This window comes from Artemia franciscana, chromosome 18 (genome assembly GCF_032884065.1).
Source record: "Artemia franciscana chromosome 18, ASM3288406v1, whole genome shotgun sequence".
NCBI lineage: Eukaryota > Metazoa > Arthropoda > Branchiopoda > Anostraca > Artemiidae > Artemia > Artemia franciscana.
In genome coordinates this window covers 9,279,163-9,306,251 of record NC_088880.1, presented here as the reverse complement: position 1 = coordinate 9,306,251, position 27,089 = coordinate 9,279,163, and the positions used below count along the sequence as shown (strand labels likewise).

The following is a 27,089-nucleotide window of genomic DNA, read 5'->3' as shown; positions in this document are numbered from 1 at the left end:
CAATTCTTTGAGGCCTCTTCTACACTACACGGCCAAAGCAAGAACCTGAGTAGCCAAGAAGTGTTGTTAATCCAAAAACAAAATGAATTTATTCCCCCACCACCTAAATTTCAGAAGACTTAAAAAGCAACATTACTGGATTCAGCTTTTGAATGGAATCTTCTGAATAGTAGATCAGTAGAATAGTAGAATACTATTAGATACTATCAGTAGAATAGTAGAATACTGAATAGTAGAATACTATTTCAGTAAATCAGAATAATTGTCGGCGATTGAACGAATGAAGAACATAAAGGTACATAAAAGCAGAATCCCGATAGTTACTCCAATTTTTGGCACAGTCTTTTCGTTCAAGGACATAATCATAATAATAAAAAAAACTGACCATTTATTTCAAAAGAAAGTTATCAAGGTTAGAAGCGTTGTGCGAGAAAACCCAAAGAAAAAGCAATTTATATGAAAAGTTTAGGACATGAAATATGGGGAAAATAAAGAAAACGAATTGAAGATTATTTCTTAAACTGCATGAGAGGTTGATAAGGCCAAAATAACAAATATTGTCTTTGTCTTTCAGTATAAAGTCTTTCAGCTAATTTGATAAGGCCATATTAACAAATATTGTGTTTGTCTTTCAGTATAAGGTCTTTCAGCTAATTTGATAAGGCCATATTAACAAATATTGTCTTTGTCTTTCAGTATAAGGTCTTTCAGCTAATTTGATAAGGCCATATTAACAAATATTGTCTTTGTCTTTCAGTATAAGGTCTTTCAGCTAATTTGATAAGGCCATATTAACAAATATTGTCTTTGTCTTTCAGTATAAGGTCTTTCAGCGAATTTGATAAGGCCAAATTAACAAATATTGTCTTTGTCTTTCAGTATAAGGTCTTTCAGCTAATTTGATAAGGCCATATTAACAAATATTGTCTTTGTCTTTCAGTATAAGGTGTTTCAGCGAATTTGATAAGGCCAAATTAACAAATATTGTCTTTGTCTTTCAGTATAAGGTCTTTCAGCTAATTTGATAAGGCCATATTAACAAATATTGTCTTTCAGTATTTACGTCTTTCATTTTGTCTTTCAGTATTTACGTTGTTCTTTTTGATCGCTTTTCTTTAGTATAAAAGAATTGAAGCAAATAAAACAGAGGAAATGGAAGAAAGAAGAGAAAATACAGTTTAAGACTAGATTGTTAGAACATAAGTCGTTTAATAGGAACCACCAAGGACCTTTTTAAAACATGATTAATTATTGCGAGGTAAAAGATTATTCGATGTTCAGTCTCAGAAGCAAAATATTAAGTTTTTTGCATCATTATCCATAGCCATTAGTCCTACCCATAAGCACCATTAGCCATATTATGGGTATGCACTGTAATATTTGAGAATTTTCAAATTTTAAAGACTTTTTACCATATTGAAGAAAAAACCCGCTTTTGGCAATGACTTCAATCCTCAAATTCTTTTGGTATACCTGTCGAATACACTGGTCGGTCAGTCGGATACTTTTTCGTAATGGTAAATAGTAATTAAGAGTAGACGTATACGTAAGAGTAAATGAGAAAGGAAGGTGGCATCAGACCTTTTCCCCTCTTGTCTTCATTGGACTCAAGCTTTAACAAAGATACTTAAATGGCCTTTAAATTTAAAAATAATTTAAATTATAATTTATAGCTTAAAATATCAAGATTAAATAATATAAAAATATCAAGATCAAATATCTAAATAATGAAACTTTATAAAATATTTAAAATATGCAGCATATTAACTTGTAAGTATTAAGTTTCAAAAGTATTTGAAGAAACTTTAATGACCCTTTCAAAGATTTTAATGGCCATAACTTATAAAGTAAAATATTAAATACATATTTAAACCAAATTGAAAGAAACTATAATTCACAAGCTTTTATATAACATTTTAGCAATTCAATTTCAACGGTATAATTAACGACGTTACAAATTTATCATTTGTAACGTCATGAGTTTATGACATTACGAGTCTAAGAAGAGCTAAGATTTTTTTTTTTATAAGTGCATCTAAGTGAAGAGGGAAGTAATAAACCGAGGGAAAATATCAGAAAATGAATTAGAAAGCTGCGAAGAGGAGAAAAAGGAAAAGATAACGAGGAGCAAGAAAGTACAGGAAAACGGGACACAGGACAGTAGAATATCGTATTGTCACGTTTAAAGTTTAGAAAGAATTTTCAATCAAGGCCAGTCCCACTTTGAAGTAGAAAACAAGTCCGTATTAACCCCACTATTTTCCGTAAAGCAAAAAAAAAATTAGTTATATATATATATATATATATATATATATATATTTATATATATATATATATATATATATATATATATATATATATATATATATATATATATATATATATATATATATATCCATAAGTAATCATCAGGATTCTGCGCAAGACGTAATAAACTTTGGAAACAGCTGAAAAAATATTACACTTTAGAGCCACTTAATACTGGGGCGCCTGGCCTCCTATCCGAACCATAGATACTAGGGGGCACAGGCTGCGGCACTTGAAATTGAGACTGCCCTTGTGAGTATCGAGGGTGTGAATGCTGTGTTTGCTGCCTTGGAGGACAAAGAGGGTCAAAAATATTGCTTTGCAATGGCATCCGTTTATCTGAAAAGAAGAAGACAATTTTATCTAACATCTGAAAAATATCGACAAAACGAAAAATGTAGCAAAAAAAAAAAAAAAAAAAAAAAAAAAAAAAAAAAAAAAAAAAAAAAAAATCGAAGGCCACACTTGCTTTTCCGTAGGAATAAATCCTTTTTATAGACAGTGATAAATTTCATAAGAAAACTAGATATTTCGGTCATATATGCAGTGACCATCATTAAAGTAAAATACTTGAGTATTACTGCTGATGACAGTCACTGCATATGCGACAGAAATATCTAGTATTTCTTTGTGAAATTTATCACTGTCTATAAAAAAGATTTATCCCTATTTCAACTTTTTATGAAAAAAGGAGGATAATCACAGTCAGTGAAAAAAAGAAGAATACAATGTAAATATTACTGGCGAGTCATTAGTGCAGAAATAAGAATAAAAAAAACAAACAAAAAAACCCACAAGACAATATAAAACACAAACTTAAAAAAAAGGATAAATTTATGTAAAGACAAATTTATAGAAAGACATTATATAAACGCTATATATATACATAGAAAGACAAAGGTAAGGGACAAATTTATAAAAATGTTTTAAAATACACACAAACAATTATTTTTATCATGCTACATTTTCATTTATAACCAAAATGAAATGCAAATCTAATAATGATGAAAAAGACATTGAAGAAACAGCGAAAACATATATATATATATATATATATATATATATATATATATATATATATATATATATATATATAGAGGCTGAACTGTAGCGTTGAGTTATTGAAAAGCCAGGCGTTAATTGTATTATTTCTTCTTTTCTTATGTAAAACCATTTCGTGTAGAAGCAGTGATATTAGAAACTTTGGAAGGAGCTCAAACATTAAACATTAAAACTTAAAACCAACAGAAATTACTCCGTGTATGAAAGGGGCTGCTCCCTTCTCAACGCCCCGCTCTTTACGCTAAAGTTTGACTCTTTCTCTCAATTCTACTTTATTAAACAGTAAGAAACTTTAGCGTAAAGAGCGGGGCGTTGAGAAGGGAGCAGCCCCTTTCATACACGGAGTAATTTCTGTTTGTTTTAAGTTTTAATGTGACTCCTTACTTTCAGTTAAAAAAAACTAGTTTTTTTTATTTAATTTATGAACGTTTTTGAATTTATGCATGTTTAATTTTGGCTCTACACATAAATTATTAAAATGAAATTTGCATATTAATTCTTTGTTTGGCTAAATGGCTTTCTCTTAGTTTTGATTAGACTATTTTGAGAAAAAAGGGCTGGAGGAGGAGGCCTAATTGCCCTCTAATTCTTGGGTTACTTGAAAAGGCAACTGGAACCTTTAATTTTTAACGAACGTTTTTGTTAGAAAAAAATATACGTAACTTAAGCATTAACTTACGTAACGAACTTTTATATACTTATATTTTTATTATGTATATGAGGGGGTTTGTCCCCCCCTGGAGGAAAAACTCTCCTGGACTTAGATTATGCTGATGAAACTTTTAGAGGTTTTACGAGTTCAGGGTGCTAGAATAGGTTTGAAAATTGAAGTTAAGAAGACTAAGTCACTAAGGCTAGGAATAAGTGAAGACGAAAAGGTGACGTTGGGTAACGAAAAGAATGATCAGGTTACACTTACCTTAGTAATATTATTAGTAAAGACGGTGGGAGCAGTGAATATGTTAAAAGTAGAATAGCTAAGGCTCAGGGTGTTTTTTGACAGTTAAACAAAGTTTGGAAGAATAGGAAGATAAGTCTCCAAACCAGGATTGGAATATTGAAAGCTAGAGTGATGACAGTGGTCAAATATGGCTCCGAATTACGGACGCTCCGAAAAAAGGATGAAAATTTACTAGATGTTTTCCAGAGAAATTGCCTACGGATTGTTCTGGGTACCCGGCTGACTAACCGTGTTTCAAACAGTAGGCTGTACGAAAAATCTAGTTTAGTTCCGCTTTCTAGGGCTATAATGAAAGAAAGGTTGAGATGGCTAAGCAACGTTCTGCGGATGAAGGAAGATTGCCGAAGATTGTCCTTTTCGGCCAACTGTATAAGGCTAAACGGAAAGTAGGTCCTCATTGTCTGGGGTAGGAGGATGCCATAAACAAAGATTTAAAGAAAATGGGAACCTCCTGGGAGGGTGTAAAGAGGGAGCCTTTAAATAGACTGGGCTGAAGGAGGAGCGTGCGTAGCTGTGTTGGCCTCAAGCGGTTTGAAGTCAAACCTAAAGGTTTGAAGTCCAAGCAGTTTTTTTTACGCCTACTTTTTTTTAAGAGAGGGATCTGTTTGGACAAAGGCTTGGGGATCCCGTCGTTACTGAAAACAAGAAGTTACGTGGAATGCGACTTTTTGGAAAGACAGCGATTATCCTGAAATCTAAGCGAAATTATTTGGCAAATGACCTATAGCCGCGGCGAATCAGGTTTTCCAAAATGTCCAAGAAATTAGCTTTAGCAAAAATTAACGTTAACATTTAATCCGTGTTAATTCGTGTTGTATTCGTATAATACTTCGTGTTAACGATGGTATATTTACGAACGTTAATTTCCGGCGAGAATTTTGGAGAATCAAGTTTTCTTTCGGGAAAAGTAGAGCCACTGAATAGACGTCCTTGGTAAAATAGAAAAAAAAATCCAACTCCCCATCAACGAATTGCAGAAAAAAAAGACTTAAATCAACCACTCCAAGAAAGTTTAGCTAAGACTTCACTTCGTACACAGCTCGCTTAGTACTATTTCTACTTATCTCTAAAGCATATTGTATGGATTTTATTTTAAATTTGAGAGTAAGGACGAAGTAGGCACAAAAATAACTGTAAATTGAAAGGGACTCATGAAGAAATTTTGTCCCAGGGAAAATTTATTTAGAAATTCTTTTATTTATAACTCAGTCATCTTAAGCACATCAAAATAAAAGCATTTTTTGTATTTTTTAAATAAAAGCATTTATATTACAGAATTCCTTGAATTGTCATCGTCACTGTGGCGTTAAATGATAGTGTCATTGTTGTTTGGCAAAGATATCCTATTTAAAATTATACACAGTAAGGTCTAATTGCAATATTTTTATTCCAATTTTTACTCGCATCTTTCGGTTTTCTTCAGTTTAACAACTATAACATTTCAACTATATCCATGGAGAGGCAAAATAAAGAAAAGAAGAAAAATACCTCTACCGTAGCCAGTAGTATAGCCTCGATCTTGTTTTCGCTGTGTTTGTTGCTGGTATCCTTGAGGCGGACATGGCGGCAGAGGGTAAGGAGGTTTTGGTTTGCTTCCTTGCTGAATAGTTGGCAAATCAGACTGAAATCTTGGAGGATGATGATGCTGGCTACTTTGTCTGTTTTGTAGGCTTTCATACTCATAGTAATTAGATATTGGTCGATCTGCTTTTGATTCCCTGGACTCCCGATGGGAGCGCTGGGAGCGGTACTGCTGTTGCCTTCGACTAAAAAAAAATATATAGAAGTTTCCAGTAATAAAGACATGTTTAATTATGAAACATTCTGTAACTGGTTTCATTACTGATATGTTCAACATTCCCTTTAAATATGGAAATATCAACCCATACCTATACTGGAATCCAAATAGTTCCATTTGATTAAGTTCAATATCCCACTTCAACATTCTCTGAAAGTTTCAACTAAATACCTTTACCTATTCCTGAGATATTGCAGACATACCATTTTGACAACCAGAATGTCTATGATGTCTCTTGATTCAATACTGGTGAACATCAAATTTGACATTTCTAGAAATTTTCAACTTAATAAATGTAGCTGGGCCCAGTTACAACTGGGATGCACACAGTGCCCTCAAGTTCAGCATCCCCCTCAACAATCTCTGAACGTTTGAACTTGATATTCTTCCCTAACTACTGTTGAAATACTTAAGATTTGCTGTTTGTACAGCGTGGATCATTAGAGCGTTTTTTGATTCTGTTTAAAATCCCTCTTAGTATTACATGGAAGCTTCAACTTATTCCCCATAGCCATTCCTGGGATCAATACAGATTGTCAGGGATAGAGGTGAAAATTCAGTTTCAGAATTCAACGCGCGTAAGCCAATATCGGGACAGTGCTTGGCTGTCCTGATCAAGAAGTAGCTGAGGCTCTTCAAGAAAACGTGAATTATGATCTCTGTAAACAGGTTAAGTCAGTGCTGGTTGTGGTTCTAGTTCAAGCGCCATAACAGGTTCAGTGGCAGCAGAAAATCAGGAGCACCTCGAGATTCAAAATAATGCTGAACCTGTACAAGAAACAACCGAGCCAGATCTAAATAGTCAAAGCAATACAGTGGGTCATTCTAATTCACGTACAATTTTTGTACGTGTCGATAATACGTGTCGATTGTACGTGTCGACATCACCGTCACGATACAATTTTTAAAGCATACCGAGTGCACAGCTTCAAAGGTCTATCAGAGTATGGTCCAACTATGAGGTAGGAACACTGATAGCCAGCTCAAGCTTAAAAAAAAATTATGCAAAAGCGACTTCAGCGAGGATCGACTAAATTTGAATCTGGCTTTAAACACCATCTAAATATCTTCCGATAACAGTACACCTTCAAACAACCGACACTCGTGTATATGAAACAAAGCTCACATTTGAAAGATGAGCCAAGCTCACTATGCTCTTTTGCTCAATAAGCATTTGAAGGTTCATAAAAGATGCCAAACTCGTAGAAACTCTCTAGGACCCCGTTAGTTTCACACAGCAAAACTAATACAACAAAATTTATTCTCAGGCAGCATCCTAACAAATGGATGACTTAAAAGAACAGACTGTAACTGCCATTTCTTCTGAGACGTTTAAAGCGTATTTGGAGAAGAAGCATGACTAGGAAGTACAAGATCTGACACACGTGGGGGTAACATACAAGGGGGGAGCTGTCACCCAACATCACCTGACGAATGGCGTCTTTTGGCAGTTTTTTTTTTTTTTCAAACTTCGCAACTGCATTACAAATTGGCATAAACATCTAATTCCTTGCTCTTGATTTGTTGCTATCGATTATTATCTATTATCAATTTGTTGCTATCGATCGATTATTATTTGTTGCTATCGATTTATAGACACTGAAGAAAAATCTGTGGAAAAGATTTAGAAATAATGTATTAACTTAGCAGCTGGTTGAACTTTTCATATCGTGTCATTAGCATTGTGATGGATAAAACAATAAGAACTTGTAGATCCTAATTTTGTACTTTAAAGCTATACCTAGCTTTTCAGAAACATGTTATTTTTTCCGCCAACTTTTTCCGCTGCAACCAGAAATGAGAACACAAGTCCCGAAATAAGTCCAAAGTTGTGAGCCCTTTTTGTTATCTAAATTCACAAAGTTCAGGAATTTTTAGAAGACAAATTTATTACTCAACGTTCAGGAAAGATCTGATTCATCTGTGAAAATTCATGGAAAACGAAAATACCTTGCAGCCTCAGCTAGCCGCTGAAACAGGCAATTAACTCTTTTCAAGCCAAATGCTAACGAACCAAGGCCAAGAGAAAATTACAAAGTAAAAATAACAAAAAGAAAATTGGTTAAAACCCGTTACATCCCCTCTTCCTTTAGCAGTGTTTCATGAGTTCTCCCTTAGAGGTGTCATTTATGACGCGAAAAGGGGTAGGGCCACTTTGACAGCTACTTACGAGAGAGGCGCCACTCTGGCTTAACCCTATACACACATGTAACTAGAGTGCCCCCATCTCAACCAGACTGCCTGACAATGGTTACAATTCTATCTATAGTTTTTAACGTCTGTAAATAAACCATAATTAAACCATGTATTCCGGCAAAATACGATCACCAAAGGATCTAAATCCTTTATTCAAATTTCTCTACAATGTTTATAAGCGAAGAAACAAAACCAGAGGAAGGAATTAGATATTCGTGCCAATTAGTCTACATTGTACTTTTTTCCGAAATAATTGAGAGTATATTGTATATACATTTAAGATTCAATTGGTTACGAAGTCAATATAATTATTTACATATCCTCCTCAAATCCCTGATCAAGATGTTGCTGCGACACTTGACTTACCCTAGGCAACGTAAATTTAATTGATGTTAATGTGGAACTGTAATAAATGTTCCTAGCAGAGCACCAGGGGCGTAATTTGCAATGGGACAGGGGCCAACTGCCCCTCCCAGACCTGACTCCCCCACAGATTCTTCTTTAGTATATCTTTACCTTTATAGTATTACATGGCTTGTTTTCAGTTTTCACTGTGATTCCCACTTTGATTTGAGAAAATGGGCTCCAACTTTGCCCCCCCCCCCTCACCACGATTTTGACGAAATAATGTTACCACAAAGCACTTGAATTTGATTTCAGTTTCAGACAGGATATCGTTATGAGCAAATGCTGTATGACACCGTCTTATCTACTATGACGGTACCGAATGTTTGGATGGCAACCCTGACCTAGATATCAATGTGACAATTAGAAATAAAGTTCATTTTCAGGGGTGCTTGACTAGTCATTGTTTCTTTCAATCCATCATAATTCCTTATAAAAGCAGAAAAAACAAGAGCCAAGAGCTCATATGGCCCTTGTGACGAGGTCGGAACCTAAAATTAGACTCTGTACTAGAGTTATCGATTTCATCGTCCTCATTTTACATCATCGTCCGATTTCGCGTCAAGAAGCACCGAACTCGCCAAAGAACTAGAAATCCCTCCAACTCCCCCAAAGAGATTGGATCCGGTCCGGTTATGTCGATCACGTATCTAGGACTTGTGCTGATTCTTCTCACCAAGTTTCATCCCAATCTCTCCACTCGAAGCGTTTTAGAAGATTTCCGGTTTCCCCTCCAACTCCCCCCGATGTCACCGGATCCAGTCGCAATTTAAAATAAGAGTTCTGAAACACGAGATCCTTCTAAATATCAAATTTCACTAAGATCCAATCACCCGTTCGCAAGTTAAAAATACCTCATTTTTTCTAATTTTCCGAATTAACCGCCCCCCCCCCCCCAGATGATCGAATCGGAAAAGCGACTATTTTTAATTTAATCTTGGCCAGTCCCTGATACGCCCACCAACTTTCATTGTCCTAGCTCATATGGAAGTACCCGAACTAGCAAAACTGGGACCAACAGACAGACAGAGCGACGGACAGAAATTACGATCGCTATACGGCACTTGGTAGAATACCGAATTCCATAAAAACCCGAAATTGAACACACCCAACCTATCACATATTGAGATTAGGCTCCAAGCACATAATTAATGCTATTGTTGAACTGGAACGAATGTTAATGGCAGAGTACCCAAATTTTATTTCAGTTTCAGTATATGATACTGTTTGAGCAAATACTGTAAACTATATATACAATGATGGCACTAAAATGTTTGAATGGCAATACTGACCTAGATATTGTTATGGGGCATAGAAATAAATTAAAATTTGTTTCTTAAATTTTTTTTTTAAATAAAAAAAAAAGTCTGTATTCACAGGTAGTTCCCTGGCAATCGTCGCCTGTCGATCGATCAAATTTGCAAATAAATGAAAAACAACCGATAGATTATATACAGGCTATTCTGATTAGTCAAGATTTACCATGCGTAGCCAGTGAGCTAGTTGAGACTAAAAGAAAAATATGTAGTCTAAGACTAAAGTCAAATAATCGGCTAGCTAATTTCTAAATAGCATAGTTTGGCTTAACAAAAAAAGGGTAAGACAAAGTAACTAGAAGTGATATCTGAAAAACAATTATTATAAGTGTAAATAAACAATAACAACACAATAATTTACGGATGAATAAGTAAGAGGCAAATAAAATAATCATGCCAAAGCTGAATTGAAACTAAACTAAAAGTCTATACTTTTCATGCCAAATTACACGTTACTAGTTGAATAATACCTTTCTTCCTCAAATTCAACTTTGGCTCTCTGCCATAAAACCTGCTCTCGCAGTCTTTTCAGCTGTCTAGGGCTTATAGGAGTTCTATAGAAAAAGATGGCCTTTTTAGCTGCAATTCTGCGAAACAATCAAAAGGAAACAAAAATAAAATGATTTGGAAGTATGTTAACTATATCAAATAATTCATGGAAAATATTCTTTCAATTAAATGAAACAAAAAAAGTGAAATAAAAAATAAATTTAACTTAGATATTTAGAATTAACAGTTTCATTTAGACAATTTGATAAATGACTTAATAGAAATTATGTTTAATTAAACATCTTTCACTTTAAAAATAAATATTTCATTATTAAATCTGGTAAAATTCTGGTTGATTGACTTTTGGCTATCTCGGAAAGGAGTTAGGTTAGGAAAATGAAATTTTCAGGGATGGGTCTAAAGGCTAAAGTGTGTCCCGGGAAGGCACTTCGAAGTACCCACCTCCACTCCTTCTCCCTCTAGAGGACCCTGACCTTCAATGACCTTTAAAAAACGTGCGTTATAAAAGTGAAACTTTGCAAAATTTATCTTCTGCTTGTATGAATGTACAACAAATTGTTTTCAGCTTCACAACTTTGCTCAATCCCAATTTATAAGGTTTTAAAGATATGCAAATACATTTCCTAAATTAAAAAAAAAACACATCGATATGGCTCAAAATTCTACTCAAATAACAGGAATTGAATTTTCAGAACTAAAGGCAGAGAAAAGGCAACTGGTACCTGAAAATTAAGGTAAAATGTTGTTTTGTCAAAAATTCAATAGGTATAACCTGTCATGTAGGCAAATTTCAGGGCCCTCTAGAGGGAGAGGGAATGGAGATGGGTACTTCAAAATACCTTCCTGGGACATACTTTAGCCTTTAGACCCATCCCTGAAAGTTTCATTTTCCTAACCTAACTCTTTTCTGAGATAGCCAAAAGTCAATCAACTAGAATTTTACCTTAAATATTTCTACCATTATATCATTAGTAAATATATAATAAACAGAAAGTAAATAATATAAGATGAATAAAAATAACAACAAAAAATAACAATAGCATACACTTTTCCAGCCAAATTACTCATTAATAGTTGAACAATACTGTTTTTCTTCAAATTAAACTTAGGCCCTCAGCCATAAAACCTGTTCTTGCGGTCTTTTCAGTCGTCCAGGGCTTATAGAAATTCTATATAAAAAAAGATATTTAGAAGTTTTATTAATTATTATATATAATTAATGAAATGATAATTTTAATTAATGCAAATGCAAAAAAAGTAATTAAAAACTAAGTTTATTTTATATTTTTGAGAGTAGGTGAAAATAATTAAATAAAAACTATTTTAACAATTTAATCTTAGATAATTTAATAAATAGTTTAATAGAAAACCACTTTAATTAAACATATCCTCATTTATTACATAATATATACTACAAAGAAAGTAATTAATACAAAATAAAGAAAATGAATAAAAAATAATAATAATAGCAGACACTTTTTCAGCCAAGTTGTTCTTTAATAGTTGAATAATACTGTTTTTCATCGAATTGAACTTCGGCTCTGCCATAAAACCCGCTCCTGCCGTCTTTACAGTTGTCTAGGACAACAGGGAAAGAGGACAATAAAAAATATGGGTTCTATAGAAAAGGATAAGGTTCTATAGAAAAAGATAGGGTTCCATAGAAAAGGATAGGGTTTAATAAAAAAGGATAAGGTTCAATAGAAAAGGTTTTAAAGAAAAGAATAATGTTCTATAGAGAAGGATAAGATTCTAAAACCCGCTCCTGCCGTCTTTACAGTTGTCTAGGACAACAGGGAAAGAGGACAATAAAAAATATGGGTTCTATAGAAAAGGATAAGGTTCTATAGAAAAAGATAGGGTTCCATAGAAAAGGATAGGGTTTAATAGAAAAGGATAATGTTTAATAGAAAAGGTTCTAAAGAAAAGGATAATGTTCTATAGAGAAGGATAAAATTCTATAGAAAAGGACAGGGTTCTATAGAAAAGGATAAGGTTCTATAGAAAAGGATAAGGTTCTATAGAAAAGGATGGGATTCTATAGAAAAGGATAAGGTTTTATAGAAAAGGATAAGGTTCTATATAAAAGGATAAGGTTCTATAAAAAGGATAAGATTCTATAGAAATGGATAGGGTTCTACAGATAAGGATAAAGTTCTATAGAAAAGGATAAGGTTTTGAAGAAAAGGATAAGGTTCTATAGAAAAGGATAGGGTTCTATAGAAAAAAAATAGGGTTCTATAAAAAAGGGACAAGACTCTATAGAAATGGATAGGGTTCTATAGAAAAGGGTAAGGTTCTATAGAAAAGGATAGGGTTCTATAGAAAAGGATAGAAAAGCATAACTCTTTTTAGTTATAATTGTGTGGTGTGGAGCAATCAAAGCAATAAACAACAATAATTTGATACTTATAAAATTGAAAATGAATAAAAGCCTATGAAAAAAATAAAGCTTCACCAATTCTATTTTTAGTAACTAATAAGATGAGGGTCTCTCCATTATCAGGTTGACATTAGCATGGCAATTATTAACTGATGGGTCAATATTAATATGAAGAGCCGACAGTCGATGCTCTCATGGGATGAACAAAATTATGTCCTTTGCATTGGCTGAAATATTGCAGTGGTTACTACTTTAGTACTGAAGGTTTCAACTATGGTAAGAAAAACTTTTTTTACGGAAAGAAATTCGTTGTAACGCTTTAAAGTGGTCGAATTTTCGATTATTTTTATAATTATTAATTACAATTAAAGATATAAATATAATACACAATTATAATTATTAATATACAATTAGTATATACAATTAAATAGTATATAATAATTAGTATACAATTTAAAAATGCTCTGTTTAGATTTCCACATTAGTGCATAAGCTTTTGTTAGCTTTTTTTTGGCTATTACTCACGTTTTGCCCCTGGATGACTTGTAACTTATGAATTGCCACGTTGCCTCGTCAGATGTGGACGATTTGCATAAGATGTTTGAAGTGGCAGTCTTTTATTCTGTATTTAGACCTAAACCGAGAACTACTATATGCTCTGAAATTGCTTTGGACTTGATTTTCACCAAAAACACACAAAAGCCAATTTCCACGGTAAAAAGCCCCGTTGCAATTTGATCCACTTGGAGCTCTAGAATGACTAGCCAATTAAACATTGGTCGTCAATAGGCCTGTGTCAAGCAATCAGGGGTATAACTTCATAATTCTTTAGAGTCACACTTTTACAAGGTTACTTGATCCTGTGCACAAATCCTCAAACACTGGCAGATCCAGGGGGTGGGGGTGATGTACCCCCCCTCCAAAAAATAGCACCCTCATTCCTTGTTTTCTTTTCTGTTTTTAACTCTTTTTTGACAATGAATTTGTAAATTTGGTCAATTATTGGCGTCCTTGTCACATTCCCCCCCCCCTTTATACTGCTCTTAGATCTAACCCTGGCCTCAAATAATTAAAAGTAGCTTATCTTGAAACGACTATTTTAAGTAAGTGTGCAACGAAATGGGAGGGTGTTATGCTTGACAGAGCACAGGCCCAAATCTTACAAAAAAATTTACCAAAGTTATTGTAATAGGGGAAGGACTCTATCAGAGGGGTTTGATCAAAAGAGCTTACTCATAGCTTCCGTTGGCTTTATACAAATTCGCTTTACTAAACAAAAGCGATCGAAAATTTTAAGTAATCGAAAATTTTAGGTAAGATCCAATCCTGTAGTGTCTTTTAAGTTATCTTGTCCCAATAACTTTAGAAGTAATCTTGTCTGTACTTTAATTCAAGTATAACAAACTCGTATATAACAATTTAAATACAACATAAAAGGTTCTACAATTATATTAATTAAACACAAAAGTAAAGATAAATAAGCTACAATGTTTCATGAAGCATGAAACCGAAAAGATGGATAGGAGACACTGTCATCAAGAAAACGGCAGGTGAGGGGGATTTTGAGAATAGGCTACACACAGGGAAAAAAATTACCTGATTTGTTCATGTTTTTCTTCAACATTGACATAGTTCGGTGGTTGTCCTTGTGGTTCATACCGAGTGGGTTGTCGCTTAGTCATATCGAAACTTGATGACCGCCCATGGACTATTTCTTGGGAAGAGGCAGGCCTCTAAAAAACAAAACGAAAAACAAACATCAATAAGACCGGTATTTTTTTTTTTTGTGACTGACTACAAGCATGGTTGAATGTCATCAGTCTTTTATTTCATTCTTTTGCTCATAAGATTTGTCCGAAGAATCCCCCGGGAAAGGACTAGAATCCTTTGGGACCTTGGACTTCAGTTGACCTATAGTCAACTTTATGTGTTTTGCCATCAATAGTCATATTCATAGCTGCTCGGATTGTTTTAGCCACAAATACTAGTTGCCTTTCCATAACTGCTGTTATTGGGTAAAATCAGAGGGTAATCACTTTAGGACGTTGGGAATTTTACTCGGATTTTACAATTTTTGGAAAAGGTGGCCTTAAGAGCATTTGAAAAGCATTCTATTTAAGTTTCTCTGGTTTAGATTTTGGCGGCACGTTCTTACCACACCCCTCCCCGAATTCAAAACCAGAGCTGTACCCCTGGCTATGGGTCATTTAATCTTATAATTTAATAATTTTTTTTTTAATTTTTTAATTTCAATTTTGTAATTTTGTAATTTTAATTTTTTAATGTCATTTAATTTTATAATTTAATTTTATAGCATATTACCATACTGGCAAAGCAAGAAGCCTTCGACATTTGAACCTTGTCAGATGTAGAGGCACGGGGCATTTTTTCAGAGTAAAAAACAATAAGTAAATAAGCCACAAAAAAAAATGAAAGAAGAAAAAATCTGCTAACCAAGACTAGAACACTGGATGCTACAATGATGACAGTGGTCAAATGTGGTTCTGGAAGGCGGGCGTTTCGAAAGACAGAGTATTTTACCGATACTTTCTGGAGGAATTATCTATGAATACTTTTGGGGTGCATGTTCGACTGATCGCATATCAAATAAAAAGTTGCACAAAAATGTAGTCCTATCCCGCATTCTAGGGGTGTGAGAAAAATCGTGGGTTGACAAGAACACGTTTTCTGGATGAAGAACGACAAAGATCGTCCTTGTCAGTCTACCATCTAAGGTCAAACAAAAAAGGTCATTCCCGGATGGGGTGGGTGGTCATCGGAAGAATTTTAAGTAAATTGGATAACTAAATATATTAGGGAGAAGGAGCATGCATGGCTGTGTTGGTCTCAGGATGCTCAGACTACAACGAGTTGTTGGTTGTATTAGTAATAGTAGAAGTCCAGTAGACCTTATTGTATTACAATACTGTCCTTCACTGTAATCAATTCAACCACCGTAATTAAGGGTTCAAATGCACACCCAGTCTATATGGCTGAAGTTTTGCTCTTGGTGACATTAGCCTACAAATCCTTTAATTACTTAATTAACTAATTCACTTAATTAACTAAAAAGCTTCAGTTAACTAATCATTTTAGCAGTTCAAGCTTCGTATTTCTCTGTAACATTTTCAAAATTTCTTTGGTTTAATTTCATTTTAATTATATGTCCAACATCATATGCATTTTATATATTAACTTCATGTACCATTCCGTAAACATTTTAATTATATGACAACTTAAATATTAATAATTAATAAATATTTAACTAATTAAAAATTAATAATTAAAAATATATATAGTAATTCAATTTTGCTGCCTTAATTTTCATTTCTTTAGCAGGTACGTTTTGTCAGATCAGACATCGATTAAACCTGCCGATAAACTTAAAGGATATCAAAGGAAGAGCCCATTAATGGGTATGCTTATCTCAGATCCGAGAGAAGACCAACTTATACAACTCAGCTTATTACAACTAATGGGTAACATCTCTTAGTTCATCCAAACAGCAAGATATTGAACTATACCTATTCTTTCTTTTGCATTATAGAAAATAATAAGAAAAAGTAGCAATAGGATGATGAATCGGAATCGAGATTCACGACAACGATGTTTTTCAAAGAATCAAAATCATATACCGGGCAGGCAAATCTTTTTGATTCTTAGAATGATTTCGCCGTGTAATTCACCCTTAAGAAGAAGAAGAAGAAGAAGAAGAAAAAAAAAAACAAAAAACCTTTTCTAAATTACTTGAGCTCTCTGAAACTGGATAATCAAATTTGTGTGCAATACAACTGTTTAGCTAGCAGAGTCATCATGAAACAGGTCAACTTATAAAAGTTCAACAACAATAACATTTAGAGATCAGCATATTGTTAATTTGGGCTGAATATTGTAAATTCAGCCCAAATTAACCCATTTTCTAGCTTAACAAAGAAAGCTCCTTTTCCAAATGCATCAAAAAAGTTAGGATAACATATTTGTTAAGTATTGCCGCAATATGTTTTTTGGCGAGTTGGTTTTTCCTGACATATCCAAATAACTGAAAACAGGGATTATCAGCCGGATTTAAGTTTTTGTGTATTGATCTATTTAGTGGAGTAAAGATCTATAATAGAGTAAGATTATCCATCTAGTGGGGTAACTTTTGTGTTTCAAATTGATACAATTCTATTTCAAAAATCTAACCCATCTAATTTTTGTGTTCAATATTTTTTTCTCTCTTCTCTCTGTCAATAAGCTAGTGATTTTTTCCTCTCTGAGCTTTGACTCGTGTGTCTTTCCCCTTCTTAGGCCGAAGAACCTTTGGCAGAATAGTATAGTGCATTATTGTACGTTTAATTCATAATAAATAAGTCTTATCTCATCATTTTATTTTTCGTCATTATATGACGTGAAAATGTTTATTTTGGGAATGGTTTTTATCGTTTGTAAAACCTCATGAAATACGACACTAAAGATCGTAATTATTCTACAAGCCAACATTTTTCAGAGTTTCTAGGTTACGTGGGAGTATCTTCCCATGGAAGAATTTTTCTTAGAGGAAGAAAGTTTTCAATAAAGGGGGCGCCGCTTTTGCCAGCATTGTTTAAAAACGATCAGAAATTAAATAAAGGAACATGTTTTTTCAACTGAAAGTAAGGAGCAACATTAAAACTTAAAACGAACAGAAATTATTACATATATGAGTGGTTCGCCCCCTCGTCAATACCTCGCTCTTTACGCTAAAGTTTGAATTTTGTTCCAATTCTTTAAGGATGACCCCTGAATCAGAAAGGCCGTTTAATTAGAAAAAATAGATCTTTGGAAGTACTATAAATACTTTAGTACTTCAGATTTCATAGCCAAGATAATGCTTATGGTGTATGACTTCCCGATACCCTACGTTGTATAATTTAAATATTTTAAATTTACTGTGTTCTGAATTGGAGTTTGACTCCATTTTATTTAAATTACACTAAAAAAAAGCTTCTAAAAACTACTTCAGACAAGAAAACTTTTGATGCACACCTAGTGGACACGTTTTTAATCTCAAGAGGTAAAATGGTATCATTTACTACAAATTGTGGTGCCAGACAGTGCTCGCAGGTAGTAATTACTCGTACTTCTCAGTCCCAGCCAGCATCTCTGCGCATTTTCATCACGGGACACCCTCCCACAGTTGCCACAAATTTCATATTTTAAAATAATTTTCTTTAATCTTAATCATACCCTGCTATGATACCTCAATCACCAGCCCCTGAAAATATTGAACAAAATCGTCAAAAGAAATAAAAATATAAAAACCAAAACTATAGGATACAGGTAGAACATTTCAAAGTCCCTTCTTTTCTTCTTCCTTTTATTCCCTGGCTTCTTAATTTTACGTGTGGGAGAATTTCCCAGGCAATAATTTTCCACAGGGGGGGGGGAGGGGGTAATTTTTAGGTATTTTTTCGAAGACCACTTTGCCTTTCTAGGACGAAAAAAAGAAGTTCAAATACGGATAAGTCAGAGACAGTGAAAACAGATACAAGGAGTTCTGGATATTTCTATTACATACAACAGAGCTTTTTGTATCTGTTTTCACTGTCAAAAAGGACTTGTCCCTATTTGAGCTTTTATTTGTTCGTCATAGAAAGGCAGTGTGGTCTTCAAAAAATACCAACGTCGTATACATGGGGATGGTAGGCACAAACAAACGTAGAACTATAAATCTAGCAACATTTCTTGTGCAATTGGAAGAAGAAGAATGTGCCACCTTCATGAAAAATTCAATTTAAAGTTAGGCAATATTAAAGCAGAAAAATTTACAACTCAAGGCTTTTAATGGACCCTGATAATGAACCCTCTGACACAACCAGGTGCGAATCCAGGGGGACCTTAGCCCCCCCAAAATTTTTCTGGCGCCCTCATTCACATTCAGTTCTTTTTTGCTTTCTTACTCTTTTTTTAAGTATACTTGTCAATTTGATCAATTATTCATAGGTGATCTACCCAATTAACAACAAAAAGCAAAGCTTTCCTATGAATGTAAAGAGCAAAGTTGAAAATTAAAAAGAACAAAAATTATTTATCTTCAGCCGGTTCAGTATCTGTAAAATTGGCATATAAATCTTTGATTGCTACAAAGGTTTTTCTATGAACATGGAACTTTCCCCTATTTCACGAAAATGGAAACACGTATTGAAGACAAAAGGGGTACATTCAACACGTTTCATAAACGGGGTAACACAATTATAGCTATTTGTCTATTCACATTGACATATTGAAAAGTAGCCTTGTAGCTAAAAGTTCAAAATGGATAAAAATAAAAAATCTGGACACGAGCATAGAATGGATAAAAGACGAAGACTGATGGCTGAATGTGCAAGGGGATCGAAGGATATTTTGGTAAAATATCCGAAAATACCCGGAAATCGAAAGGTAAGTTTTGACTAATAATAAACCCCACTCCACCCTCAAAGATTCTTAATTTCAGTTTTGTGACTAGTTAAATAGCGGTTGGCCCAATAGGGCTTTCGTGTGAATAAATCAGTCTATCTATTTATTTTAACTATATAGCTAATTTGATTGACATTAGATGAATGAAAGAATTAAAAGCAATTTAGGCCAGGAACAGATACATGAGGTCGGTGGGGGCGACCCTCCTCCTCAGACACTCCTGGCACACTTATTCCGTTCTTTTTTCTTTACTTTTGTCAAATCTTTTTTAAAATAAATTTTTAATTTGGTGCCCAACTCGAGTCACATTGGCGCCCTTGGTTCAGCAGCCCCCTTACCCAAGATTTTGCTCTTGATCTGTTAGAGATTCAGACATGAAACTGCTAGCACGATCAGATTACGAATCATTTTGTCATAACATTATACAATAAACCTGGTTTTCATGAAAAATTAATCATATAATTAAACTTGCTTGCTAGATCTTCATCATCAGAATGTGTTTTTTTTCTTTTTTTTTTGGCATATTTGTTTTATTTTCTTTCTTGTGAGCCCGTCGATCTAGGGTATGGTGTCTAGGCTTCAATGGTGGGGATATGACAAGGCAACTTACAACATGAATTTATGCTAAGAAGTAATTTTTTTTTTAACTGCCCCTGTCCACTCCCCACTCAAAAAGTCTTAATTTTAGTTTTGTGACTAATTAAATAGCGAATGGCCCAATAGGGCTTCGTGTGATAAATCTGTCTATCTATTCATTTTAACTATATAGCTAATTTGGTTGAATTTAGATGAATGAAAGAGTTAAAATCAATTTAGGCCATGGGGTCGGGGGGGGGGGGTGACCCTTCCTCCAAGATATTTCTGGCGCCCTTATTCTGTTCTTTTTTCTTCTTTTTTAAATCTTTTTTAAAATAAACTTTTTACTTTGGTCCCCACCTCGAGTCACATTGGCGCCCTTGTTCCAGTTGCCCCCCCCCAAGATGTTTCTCTAGATCCACCCCTGGAAACAACTCTAGCCAATGAACTGGAAACTATTTATGTGCTGGAAGCACTTATTTTGTTGAGTATAAATATCGTTTGTTTTAACAGTAATACATCATTTTATCTGCTGATGACGATCATCAGTGTATTTGATTGAAATATTCAGAGCTTTTATATCTATTTTCACTACATAATAAAAGTACTTATCCCTATTTGAACTTTTATTTGTTCAGGGTAATTGTTCACGGAGGGAAGAGTTTTCCAGGGTGAATCATACTAGAATCATTACGTTATCACAGTCATTCTGGAATCATATCATTATTTACGCATCAAGTATTCTACATTAATCATTCAACCAAAACATCACCTTTCAAATGTAAATTTGATAAAATTTGATATACAGGAACAAGAAAATAATTGGTTCTGGGTGATCACATTATTTCACGGATTAAACGGTATGCGATTCAGAAGATCCATTTAATATAATTTTTCTATATATTATAAAAAAAAGTTATTACTGTCTTTCCTTCAGAAGTTGGCAGAGACCAGTTTGACCGGAATCTCTATTTGGTATATTTTCCAAAAGAGAAAATCAAGAGAGATCCAAAAGCAACATTTCAAAAAACGTACTTTTTTCTACAATCTTTCTTTTCAATTTATATCTTTTCTACAGCGATTATGGTGCTTGATAAAGTATAGACGGAACCAGTACTAACGCTTCAAAAATGTATTATTTTCTACTTCTCTACAATCTTTCTTTACAATATATATATATATATATATATATATATATATATATATATATATATATATATATATATATATATATATATATATATATATATATATATATATATATATATATATATATATATATATCTTTTCTACTGCGATTATGGTGCTTGATAAAGTATAGAGAGAACCAGTAGCAACCATTGAAGAAACGAATTATTTTCTATAATTTTTCTTTTTAATATATATATATATATATATATCTTTTCTACAGCGATTATGGTGCTTGATATCTATAATTCCATATCCGTGCAAAATGAAACCACAACCATTGTCTTAGAGCAGAAAGAAGCCAGATACAGAAGAATGAAATAATTACCACAGAATCATGCTTCCCAATTTGACATAATTTGAAAAAAGATTCCAATGAGAGCGCAGAAAAAGAACAGTCTTTAGCTACTAGGGATTGCATGCTCTCCCCGTGGTCCAAATCCTTTGTAAGCACAAATACAAGAAAAATATTATTAGACCAAGCATAAGTAAACACGTTGCCAAAGTATAAGCTAAATTAAAGACAAATGCATCTTATTGGAAGGAGTTAAAGACAAGTTCAAGCGACATTTTCCCATAAAAAATGTAATTTTTCAGATATAGAAAGCTATTTTACAAAAGCCATATAACATGGTTTAGCTAGTATCTAAATCTTTTTCTATTTTTTCACCTTATTTCAACTCCTCATAATTACGAGCCCAGCTTTAAATGCCACATAGTTAAATGCTACATAGTTAACATGAAAATCCAACATGAATTTTGCTTCTCAGAACATTAAATATCATTTTTAGTGATGATTTTTTTTGTCACAATTATTTTCTCCCTACGATCTAAATGTTTTTGACAGAAATACAAAAAAGACTAAGATTAACACATCAGACAGAAGTGTGGCCTAATACTTCCCCCCCCCCCCCCGAAGGATGTGTTTTTTTCCTTGGCTCAAACTTGATTATCAGTTTTATGAGCTTCACTTTTATACTACTATGATACATAGTTTGTCATCATTTTAAATTGGTACTGAAGAGCGACACTAGATGGTAGATAATATCTTCTTTTCCAAATTTCAATTCCAGTTCATCTTAATACATGTTATCAATGCTTTTGACCATCAAGTTTGATCATATTATCTACTATAATATAATTATCTACTATAATATACTATAACAGGAGATTTTTCAAAAAGTATGTACGAAGGTGCGTTTTTTGGGAAGGGGAGGGAGTGGAGATAAAAAAAGACATGAATTAAAGAGCTGATAGAAAAAAAAAAAACTTGGATCAAAGTACATAGGTAACTTACAAAGGCGTATACAGATTTTTTACTTAGGGGGGGAGGACAACTTTACAAAACGCATAAAAAATTTTTATATGCATTTTTTCTACTTTTTTACGAGCCGGAGGTAGTTAGGGAGATATGTAACCAGCTTACATGTGACCAAATAAGTATTTATTGCTATGTCTCACGGATTACATCAGGGAAGTTAGGACTAACCAATTAAGGAACACGCGAAAGCCCTCAATCACACAATGGTCAGAAAATAAAATCATCTGCCAATGCAGATTGATAAATTCCCTAATATCAAAACCGGATAGATGTGTTGCTGGGCCCCTGGTCTTAATCATCAGATCAATGTCCTGCTTCTCCTATATATAAATAAAATAAATTCACTCGCGCTTTAAAATCTCCTTTCAATTGGAGCCTTCAATTTATTAAATTTTTCAGGTTTAACTATGACCAAGACAACACCTTGGCTTATAGAAAACACCTTGGCTTATAGAAAACACCTTGGCTTATAGAGAACACCTTGGCTTATAGAAAACACCTTGGCTTATAGAAAACACCTTGGCTTATAGCGATACTATTACTTTACGAGTCATCATACTAGCTGGCTTAATATTCATACCAGATGGCATACTAGCAAGTCATGATTCATCGCTTAACCAGTTAGGACCTTAGTGCTTGCTATTGGCTACTGTATGAATGACATAATGAAATGAATGAAGTTTGATTATTACTAAGTTATCTGTATGCTGTGATACAACGAAAACCTTATATAAGCCGATAAAACACTACTAAAAATTTGAAGCCTTATCCTAAAGAAAGCTCAAGGACGGAAAGTATCAGCTACTATTCGTCCAAAGTGATTTAAAGTTAAAACTATCCATGATATGGGATTAAAGCAATAGTACAGTGGAAAAATGGAGCTTTGGAAAAAAGGAGGGATAAAGGACTGATGCTTTCTTTATTTTTCAAGTAAGTAAATTTTAGCTATTACTAAGTTTAGGTGGACAAGAAAAAAATAACAAAAAGAGTCGTCCAGATATTGATTCTAGCGAGGACATGGCTACAAACACCGCAAATACGTCGGGAAGACCGGATATTCAGAAGCCAGCGATAACTCAGGTTTTGTCACTGAAGCTATCAGAGGACTTTGCTAAGAGGATGGACATTATACGCGAGACTCGTAGCTCAGTCCAATCAACTGAACAGCGATTTACTGTAGCAGAAAATGGAATACAAGCACTTAAATCAGAGAAAATAGTCTTACGTTATGAATTCTTAAGGTTTAATTCTGGTACAAATGCTGTAGAAAGTGACGTTTCTTCGTTGAAAAAGACATTTTTAACCTGCAGTCAGAAGTGAAGTATTTTAAAGAAAAAACCCTAGGCATGTCTGATAGGATTATGTATGCACAGTATCAGCCCAACGAAAATAATGATGAGATATGATATATACATTTATTAAGAAATGAAAACAAACACTATTCGCCATTCGCCTGCCAAGAAAGGCAATAAGCATGTAAGCCGTCCTGACCGAGTGGGTTGGTGCGCTGGATTCGGGATCCCTTGTCTGAGAGGACGCGGGTTCGAATCCCAGTGTACCCAATTCTTCAGTTTGGGACGGGGGTCAGTGGCGTGACTCTGTAAGCTTTGCCAGAGTCGACCCAGCTCTAAATGTGTACCTGGAGAAATCTGGGGAACGCAAACAGGAAGGGTGTGCAAAAGCACAGGATGGCTGGCCCCAACACCCCATTGCACTTCCTGGCAGAAGGGCCAAGAAACGGAGATCAGCACCGCCAGTACGGACTGTAAAGTCTAATGCCGTATCCTTTACCTTTTCCTTTACCAATAAGCTTGTAAGGGCAAGCGAGGTTATCACCCTCAGCTAATTAAAACCACGTTCGTATCACGCTACTCAATACAAAAGAAACTCAACTGATGAAGGAAGAAAGGAAAAAATGAGAAAGAGGAAAAAAACAAGAAGAAGACATAATGCCTTGAATAGAATGACAACCTGGAACGGGCCTTACATCAAAATTACTCACGAAATAAAAGAAACTTCCTTACCGGTGACTTGAAAGCCGGAAGACTAGGCACATTTTTCACCCCTTCGGGCAAAATATTCCAAACATGGGGACCATAATAGCGAATCACAAAAGATGCCCGAGTAGTACTCCTAAACTCATGATATAAGTTATCAGCTTTTCTTGTATTATGATCATGACGGTCTCTATTAAAAGTAAAACGATTTTCAAAAGCAGGGGTGAGCAGGCAACCAATAGTGTGGTTGTATGGAATGCAGTCTGTGAGGATGAAGATCAAGCTTAATGTTTGTTTACTGAGATATGTACGGATGGACTAAATTTACCAGTGATGCCTCATTTTTCAGTTGTTGCAATAAAAAGGATAAGAAATATTTTAAGGTTAACGCAAAAAACGTCGGAGTAAGATTGAAATACTAAAAAATGGGAAGAAGTTTAAAGGAAAAAAGATAGCAAACCAGGAAAACACTTATGTGAGTGATGATGCCCTATTTTCAGAGAGAAAGGCAAGAAAAGGGTTATATGAAAAAACAATTGTATCTTAAATCGATGGGTATCATTTCGTGGGTATCAACCACAGCTCCACCATATACTTAGTTTGAACGTCCGGTTGGTAGGAAAGTGACGTTTGATTATGACGAATGGATTGAAGGACTAACAAATGAACCTCCCTCTTCCATAGCATCCAGAATTGCTAAAAAATTCCTGATTTATTGAATGTGCTTATTTTATTTATTGATATCTGTGAGTAAATAATTTTATATTGTTGTTTATGAGAAAAGTTTTTGAGTGGGTGGTAGCAGGCTGATGTCTCGTTGAATTCTCTTGCTTTGTGTCATGAAAAGCTCACTAATATTTTTTTTTTAATTGTACGTCCACTTTGACGGAACATATTGTGTTATTATATTTTGCTTGTACTTCCACATTTTTTCCTGTTTTCTCATCCTTTATTTTCTTCTTTTTTTATCAGGATTTTCTCTACTTTTGTCGCTTAGCTCGCTGTATAGCAAGGTGATTTTTGTTAATTTACACTTTCCCGGTTTCCGCTCTTACAGACTGATTAATTTAAATGGCGAGTTTGAATAGAGAAAGATTGGGTTTTCTTGAAAGTGAAACTATGAAACTACATGGTATTGGGGTGAGCTCATGAAGAGCTCACTAATATATTTTTTTTTTTTTTTAAATTGTACGTCCGCTTTGACGGAACATATTGCGTTATTATATTTTGCTTGTACTTCCACATTTTTTCCTGTTTTCTCATCCTTTATTTTCTTTTTTTTTATCAGGATTTTCTCTACTTTTGTCGCTTAGCTCGCTGTATAGCAAGGTGATTTTTGTTAATTTACACTTTCCCGGTTTCCGTTCTTATAGACTGATTAATTTAAATGGCGAATTTGAATAGAGAAAGATTGGGTTTTCTTGAAAGTGAAACTATGAAACTGCATGGTATTGGGGATAGAATACTAAATAGAAGCATCCCACTACGACTACATTTGTAAATAATGATCTAGACCAGAGTTGTAAAGCGGCGTCTATTTTCGTAGATATTGTAAAAGCGTTCGACACTTTGACCATACAATTTTATTGTAGAAGGTAGACATCTGTGGAATAAGAGGAAAAACATTGAAGCTATTTCAATCCATTTTGAGTGGTAGGACACAGAATGTAGAAATGTCTGGAGCTAAATTGAGTAAAAGAATAGTTGAATTTAATGTGCCCCAGGGTTCTGTTTTATGCCCCCTTTTATTCCTAGTATGTATCAATGACTTAAGCTTTTCTACAATGAGTTTGATAAATAATTTTCAAGGTTTATATACTAATTCTAAGGTCAACTTTCCCAGTCTTGCTGATGGTACCCATTTTACTGTGGCAGAAAAGACTTCAGTTCATTTAATAAAAATAATGAAAAGGGTATACTATGCAGAGATAAGTGGATGAGAGAACAATAAACTTTTGTTAAATCATAATAAATCAGAATTTCTTATATATGGAAGGTGTTCTAACTATTACCCTTGTTTTAAAGATGTACAAATCTATAATTATGTAATCAAGCGTACCAATAATATCAGATATCATAGTGTGATTGTTCATAAATGCTTTAGTTTTAAAAATCATATATCTATTATTGGTAGCAAAATTGCAAGAAATGTTGGAATGATGAGAGAGTTAAAGAATATATTCCCAAATTATTCGCTGAGATTAGTTTATTTCGGAGCGTTGACCGGAGATAGCAAAGAAACGTCAGTTAGAGATCAATATGTAGAGTTAAATATTATCCTTTCGTCAGGTCTAGAAAATTTTTATCATGCATTACTCATGTGTAAGTTTATTCGAAAGTTGTTCTTCAGTGTTGCCTAAATTTATTTACTTCTGGTGATAAAATATACAATTATCCTACACGGTATGCGAATAAAGTGGGGACACCCCAAGTCGTTAGAACTAGATCTTTATTTCCCAACGTTACATTGGGCCAAATGTTTGGAATAGTTTGCCCGAATTTTTGAAAAGTCGGCAAATGTGTTTGATTTCGTAGATCTTAAAACAGTTTGTCTCCAGTTGTAGGATTTTGAAAAATCGTTAAATTCAATTTCTTTAGCTGTCGAGTTCCCAAAAAAAACATTAAATGCAAATAAATTGTTTAATTTTT

At 34.0% G+C, this 27,089-nt stretch overlaps 1 protein-coding gene across 1 annotated transcript in view; it reads right to left on the bottom strand.

The window, feature by feature from the left end:
- Positions 1-2,360: 2,360 nt before the first annotated feature.
- The window catches only part of LOC136038373 (partitioning defective 3 homolog), a 41,001-nt gene continuing 16,272 nt past the window's right edge, over positions 2,361-27,089 (bottom strand). Inside the window, exons 7-10 of the mRNA XM_065721443.1 lie at positions 21,451-21,564; positions 14,535-14,671; positions 5,819-6,096; positions 2,361-2,646 (exon numbers count right to left, since the gene is read on the bottom strand). Of these exons, the coding sequence (XP_065577515.1) occupies positions 2,459-2,646; positions 5,819-6,096; positions 14,535-14,671; positions 21,451-21,564 (717 nt within the window). The 3' untranslated portion in view covers positions 2,361-2,458. The remainder of the gene's footprint in view (positions 2,647-5,818; positions 6,097-14,534; positions 14,672-21,450; positions 21,565-27,089) is intronic.